Genomic DNA, 6,920 nt, shown 5'->3' on the forward strand with positions numbered 1-6,920 from the left:
CCAAATCAAACGTGGACTTGTTCATTGCCTGTAGTTTCTTGCCACAACTGCTGGGCGAGAGGTCATAGTGGGGAGAACAGGCACCCGGTGCCGGCCGGTGACCCGAGGTCCTTCAAAATGCTGTCGCAAATGAGCTTGGAGCCGATAACGTGGGGTTTGGTCGTGTTTTCACGGAGGGAAAGCCCTTGGAGAATGTTGCTTCTTGCTCAGTGTGGTGGGAGACTATGGAGCGAACGGCGGGAAGGGGAGACGTGCGTCACTCTCATCCCGGCGACTTGGCCGACTCCGCCGGGGCCTGCCGGTGGGCCAGACGCCGGGCGCCGGCTCGTGGTCGGTGTCCCCTGGAATGGCGGGAATGGCTCTGCGAGCGCCTCCTTCCTGCCGCCGGCTGGGGCTCTCAGAGCGGCGCCGAGGGATGGCCGACCCGCCAGGGCAGGGAAGTGGCTGCAACGCCTTCCTCGGGTGCAGTTCGCCCAGCGTCCGCCAGCCCGCGCCCCCGAGCCGCCGAGGCCCGGCCCCCCACCGCCGGGACGGCCCTCCCCGGGGCGGCCTCGCCTCCCGCCGCCGCCGCCGCAAGAGCTGCCACGTCAGCGCGGCGTCTGTTTGGCTGACGGCAGGATGGGGAAGGTGGCGGCCCTCGGTGCCGAGCTGGGCGTGCGGCTCGCCCTGTTCACGGCCTTCCTGTAAGCGTCCTGCCGCTCGAACCCCGCGGCCCGCATCCTTGGGCCGTCCCCCGCTCCCCCTCCAAGGCGGCAGGAGGCCGGCAGCTCCTGCCTCGGCCCGGGGCTCCCAGTGCGGGGGGGGGGGGGGGGGTGGGCAGCGGTGGGAAGTCCCGACGAGCGGCTGGAGGCCGGAAGCAAACCAACGTGCTCTGCACATTTTTGTTTCCCCTCTAGGGTAACGGAGCTCCTCCCTCCCTTCCAGAGGCTGATCCAGCCGGAGGAGATGTGGCTTTACCGGAATCCGTATGTGGAAGCCGAGTATTTCCCCACCAAGCCCATGTTTGTGCGTAGAGAACTAGCCTTCCTTCTGACCCTTAATGTTTAGGACGAGCTCGATGCTAGGGAGCAGGCGTCTTGCTCCCTTAGATGAGGGGCTCAACTTCTTGTTTCCTTATGATAACGACCCAAATTGAGAGCGCAAGATGCCAGTTTTGCCCCCAAAGACACGTACTGTGAGCTCTGCTCCTTAGGATGGATTGAGGTACCGGTCACTTAAGAGTAATGGCTGATGGCCCTGGTGTACCTGGTGGAGCAGGTGCTGCCCCGTCAACCCACAGACGCTGCCACTGCGTACACTGACAGGGCCCCGCTAGGACAGACCTGTGACGACTTCTGTCCCCTCCATTCCTCCTCCCTGTTGGCACCGCTTGAACCACTAGCCATGTGGTTTCACTGGGGGTTTGGTTTGGGTTTTTTTTAACCTCTACTATCTTCTGTTTCAGGTCATTGCATTTCTTTCCCCACTGTCCCTGATCCTCTTGGCCCGATGTCTCAAGAAGGCTGGTGCGACGGACAGCAAACAGGCCTGCCTGGGTAAGAACGAGCCCTCCCTGGCTGGGCTGGTCTCTGTCTCCTCAGTGCTGGCATCTCAGCCACTGGAGGTGTGACCTCTGCCTGTGGAGGCCACGGAGTTCTATGTTCCTACAGTCATCCTGTCTCCCCTGTACCCGCGCTGTCACCCGTGAGAAAGCTGGCACTCTGAGAACAGTTGACCTCCGAGGTGAACAGTGTGCTGAATGACCGGTACCCCAGAAATGGATTCGGCCTGGTCCAGAAGCGCTCTCTGTACTCCACCATGTTCAGGCCTAGAATGATTTTTCTGCTCAGCTCTGGCTAGAGCCTGACCGTTCCTATCTCAAAAAGACCATGGCTGGTGTGCTGCCGTGGCTCAGTCGTTAAGCAGCTGCCTTTGGCTCAGGTCATGATCCCAGTGTCCTGGGATTCCTCCCTGCATCGGGCTCCCTGCTCTACGGGAAGCCTGCTTCTCCGTCTCCTACTCGCCTGCCTCTGTTCCCTCTCTCACTGTGTCTCTCTCTGTCAAATAAATAAAAATAAATTTTATTTTTAAAAAAATTTTATTTATTTGACAGACAAGAGCAGGAACACGAGCAGTGGGAGTGGGGGGGGGGGAGCAGGCTCCCTGCTGAACAGGGAGCCCGATGTGGGACTCGATCCCAGGACATTGGGATCATGACCTGAGCAGAAGGCAGCCGCTTAATGACTGAGCCACCCAGGTGCCCAATAAATAAAATCTTTAAAGAAAAAAAAAAGACCACAGCTGCTCTCTTGATGAGACCATGATCATGCAAGTCCTCCTAGGCAAAACCCACTAACAGTAAGTTTCTTTATTTTCCAGCTGCCAGCCTTGCCCTGGCTCTGAACGGTGTTTTTACGAACACAATAAAACTGATCGTGGGCAGGTGAGTGACCAGAGTCTGCGCCCCGGTGCCTGCCTCGGGCCTCCCATCTGCAGGAGGTAGTTCCTGGCGTGGCACCACCCACCGTCTTCCTCCCCCTTTCGCCAGCCTCAGTCTGACCTTGTTCTCTTCACCTAACATGGCCTCCCTCCCCTATAGCTGTCCTGTGGGTGACACTTGTGGACTCTTACCTGCCCTGAACAGTGTTTCCCACTGACCAGCACAGCAGGGTCATTGTCCACTAGAATACCCCGAAACTGCAGTGTGACTTGCTCTTTGCCCTAAAAAAAAATCGTGTGCTGGACTGCCCCCCCCCAAATGTAGACCCTGGAAATAAAGCTTTTCTTTCTACCCTAATCCAGTTTCATCATTTTACCTGGGACACTATTTGACCAGCTGTGAACAGGATTACAGTATCTGATACAACCAAAAAATAATTTCTGAAGTTAAGGGATCTGTGTTGAGACCGTGTTTATTTTTTCAGGCCACGCCCAGACTTCTTCTACCGCTGCTTCCCCGACGGGCAAGCCCATTCCGACTTGACATGCACAGGGGAGAAGGACGTGGTGAACGAGGGCCGCAAGAGCTTCCCTAGTGGACATTCTTCCTGTATGAATACCGCGTGGGCTCAGCATCTGTGCTTTCTTGGGGTCACTGAGTTTAGCTTAGGAAGCTTATGAGGATGGGGCCACCTCACTACTCTTGTTCTCGTATCTAAAAACTAGAGAATCCCCTCCTTTAATAACCCCAAGATTCCATAGCCTGAGCCTCAAATATTAGGACAGATGTTCAAGGATAGAGGAAGTCGTTTACCTTCATGAGATACGAACATTTTATGAGTCTTGTATTATTTATCTAGATCCCACAATCTGGGAGTCGTTAGAAAAATATTAACTAACCTTTATTGAAGGTGCTTTGGAAAGCATTTTTTATTCTCTCTTTTGGTATCATAGTAGCCCAAAGAAATGGATACTATTATTTTTATGATTCCTATTTATACATCAGGAAACTAAGGCATCAAGAAGTAACCCTACTCAAAGTCCTACTGCTAGTATTCCAAACACTATTCCCCAGGGTAAATATTATTAACTTTGGGACACACAATAAAGTTCTTCATTTTTCCTTCTGTTTCCTCCTCATCGATGATCTGTACCACAAGTGTACCCAAAAAGGATAAAGCATGTCTATGCCCCCAGCCACCTGTCTGCAAATGAGCAAGGGAGCTTCCTTTAAAGACATCTGCTTACTGGTCTTCCCTCTTCTAGTTGCATTTGCTGGTCTGGCCTTCGCTTCCTTCTACCTGGCAGGGAAGTTACATTGCTTCACTCCACAAGGCCGTGGGAAGTCTTGGAGGTTCTGTGCCTTTCTGTCACCTCTCCTCCTTGCGTCTGTGATTGCGCTGTCCCGCACATGTGACTATAAGCATCACTGGCAAGGTAAGCAGGGTGTTCCTGCCATGTAAGTCTGCATGGTTCACCTGCTGCTGTAGCCCTAGCATTTGGCACGGAGACGCTGACTCTGTTAAATGAATCAACAGTTGAGTATGGGATAGTCTGGGTTTCTGAACCAAGTTTCCTTTTAAAGAGATTACCAAGGAGAAATGTCCCAATTTTTCCATTATTTTGAAGCATCATAGGTTCAGAATAAACTAAGAATTGTTTCCCTCTAAGAAATTTTTTACAACAAACCTCAAAGGTCAATTTATTTACTGTCTTAAAATAAAAATCAAGTTTGTAAAAAAAAAAAAGTTCATCATCATGAGATTTTTGTTCAGAAACTAAAATTCAAGAAAATATAAAATTGTAGTTAAACCAAAGAAATTTGTTCAATGATGTAATAAAACATCCAGATTACAGAGTATCTTCACATAAAACCCATAATTAAAAACGAAAGCTGATAATATTGCCCAGAAGTCCTTAGGAGCCCTGTTTTAAAGAATAAGCTGATTTTCTTTAAAGGGCAGCTCCTGTACAGTTTATTACTTCCTCTAGAACTCTTTAAATGGTGAAAAAGGGGTTAATAGCAGTAAGTGAAACTTTTGTTATTTTGAATATTTAAAAAATTCAATCTAGTGGGAGGTGGGGGGGGGTTGGGGTAACTGGGTGACGGGCATTAAGGAGGGCACGTGATGTGATGAGCTCCGGGAATTATATGCAACTGATGAGTCACTGAATTCTACCCCAGAAACTAATGATGTTCTATATGTTGGCTAGTTGAATTAAAAAATTTTAGTCTATCCTTGGAAAAAGATTTAGACTTATTAAAGATGTGGATTTTTAAAATTTTATTTATTTTAAGAGACCGTGGGGAGAGGCACAAAGGGCAGAGGGAGAAGCAGGCTCCCTGCTGAGCAAGGAGCCCAATTTGGGGGGGTGGGGGGTGGATCCCAGGGTCATGACCTGAGCCACCCTAGTGCCCGCAAGTATGTGTTTTGACTTGGTGTTTAGGAAAGAACCTGAAGATAGTCCTGTTAACTATATGATAAAATTGAGAAAGCCTAAAGAAACCATAAACCTGAAATTGAGGTTTTTTTGCACCCAAACAAGTAGAGTTAATCTGGAGGGCCAACTTCTCTATATCGGTGTCCCTCACTATACCGCACTTCACAGAGAATTGTGTTTTACTAATGGAAGGTTCTAGCACCCTACACTGAGCAGGTCTGTCAGTGCTGTTTTTCCAACAGCATTTGCTCACCTCATGTCTCCATCGTATTTTGCTAATTCTTATAGTGTTTTAAATATTTTTGTTATGTTTATTATGGTGATCTGTGATCAGTGATTATGACTTGCTGAAAGCTCAGATGATGGTTAGCATTTTTTAGCAATTAAATATTTTTTAATTAAGGTATATACTTTTGTTTAGATCTAGCGCTATTGTATGCTTTAGTAAACTACAGGATAGTGTTAACATAACTTTTATATGCACTGGGAAACCAAAAATTCATCCTACTTGCTTTACTGAGGTACTCGTTTATTGCAGTGATTTGGAATCAAACCCTCAATATCGGTGTGCCAGCACTGCGTGGTGTTTTAACATGATTTGAGATCCAGTATGATTAAGAAAGTACCTTATCTCCTCTCTTTTAGATGTACTAGTTGGATCCATGATTGGCCTGACATTGGCCTATGTCTGCTACAGGCAGTATTATCCTCCTCTGACGGACGCAGAATGTCATAAACCATTTCAGGACAGACTTGGACTGCCCACGGCACAGAAGCCTGGTGACCCTTATCATTTTAGTATTTAGAAATTAGAACTACCTCAATGGAGATTAGGTGCGGCAGCCCCTCTAAACTGCCCAAGACAAGAATGTTTGACCTGTTAACTCTCAAGAGATACAGGTGAGGACACAGCACTTCATTCTGTCTCCATATGGTTATGCAGTTTTGCTCACATGGATTTGTCATGAGTCCAGGTTCAAGGTTCATTTTCACGACTCTGTGCCACACATTCTGATAAAAAGATCTTCCAGTAGTCCGGTAGATTGGTATCCCAGGATCTACAGTGTTTCACATTTAACTTAAATGCCATTCTTGAAGGATCTTTCACAAAGAAGCCTTTACATACCCTAGAACCCACAGTTAAATTTCCATTTTCCGTAGCTCAAACTCTTCAAACCCAGGGCACGACGAACTAAATTATTTTGGTTCTGTTTACTTTCTCTAGTGACAATTCCGTCAAGCTTTAAATAGGAAAATGTCCAGTTCTGGCTTCTTTACCGCCTTACACATGTGTCTTATCTAAGTCTAGCCAACACACTGCTGTCCATTTTGAATCCTGTGGGCATAAATTATTTACTGAACCTGTGAATAATTTTTTAAAATGGTAAAGACAAATGAGGTGGAAATCATTAGTTGCTAGTATTGAAACCACACTCCTGAACTGTGTTCATGAGCCACTTTCCATCCGTGTATGACTGAAGATCTGCCCAAATGCATCAATTCTGCAACTGGCTAAGGCAGGAAAGAATGTTCTTGTCTGGAGAACAAATGAACTTTTTCTGTCCCTTCTTCATAATGGGATATAAGGAACAATTACAGGACATCACCAGAACTGATGCTATTGGACCAACAACTGCCCTTCTCTTTGTGATTATACTTTAAATATGACCTTGTCTGATGTGTTTCTTTCTATATTTTCAATGTATCTTTTTCCTTCAATAAATGTGACAAAGAAAATGGTGAACGTGGATGTTTTTGGTACGTAAAGTATCATTCAAGCGCTGGAAAATTTCCGAAGTAAAACACTGGATTCCCCATCTGACATAAGTGATACAACTAAGCCATAGTAGAGGCTGATATCTGTAAATATTGAATAGTCTCAGTGCTGACTTTGTAATTGCTATGCTTTAAATTCTGAACTACATCTGCCTATGATCATGAAAACACCAGTCAAGGGAAAAGAACTTAAATATTAGTTCTTCACCCCAAACTTCCTTTTTTAATGAGCTTTAATAACATAAAGGGGAAGAAAATGATTACTGTATTTTCTGTATAATGGA

The 6,920-nt window shown here is 47.0% G+C and overlaps 1 protein-coding gene across 2 annotated transcripts; it reads left to right on the top strand.

Annotated features, from left to right (window-relative positions):
- The first annotated feature begins 4 nt into the window (after window positions 1–4).
- Window positions 5–6,600, top strand: PLPP5 (phospholipid phosphatase 5). Of its 2 annotated transcripts, XM_032329051.1 has the most exons (7): window positions 326–683; window positions 897–1,005; window positions 1,445–1,535; window positions 2,359–2,422; window positions 2,904–3,028; window positions 3,685–3,855; window positions 5,506–6,600. In XM_032329051.1, exons 1-7 carry the CDS (start codon window positions 619–621, stop codon window positions 5,664–5,666), a joined length of 786 nt encoding a protein of 261 aa, XP_032184942.1. In that variant the 5' UTR covers window positions 326–618; the 3' UTR covers window positions 5,667–6,600. The 2 variants fall into 2 exon arrangements, 1 of the variants encoding a protein (XP_032184942.1); XR_004282223.1 differs by lacking the exons at window positions 2,904–3,028; window positions 3,685–3,855; window positions 5,506–6,600 and having other exon boundaries at window positions 5–683; window positions 897–965.
- The last annotated feature ends 320 nt before the right edge of the window (window positions 6,601–6,920 follow it).

Source organism: Mustela erminea, chromosome 21 (genome assembly GCF_009829155.1).
Source record: "Mustela erminea isolate mMusErm1 chromosome 21, mMusErm1.Pri, whole genome shotgun sequence".
In the NCBI taxonomy this organism is placed as follows: Eukaryota; Metazoa; Chordata; class Mammalia; order Carnivora; family Mustelidae; genus Mustela; species Mustela erminea.

Bases quoted from the DNA above. Each gene is read 5' to 3' on its own strand.
- PLPP5 (XM_032329051.1), top strand. From the start codon at position 619: ATGGGGAAGGTGGCGGCCCTCGGTGCCGAGCTGGGCGTGCGGCTCGCC. The intron at 1,006-1,444 runs GTGCGTAGAGAA...CTTCTGTTTCAG, and splicing joins TCCCCACCAAGCCCATGTTT to GTCATTGCATTTCTTTCCCC. The intron at 1,536-2,358 runs GTAAGAACGAGC...TTTATTTTCCAG, and splicing joins CAGCAAACAGGCCTGCCTGG to CTGCCAGCCTTGCCCTGGCT.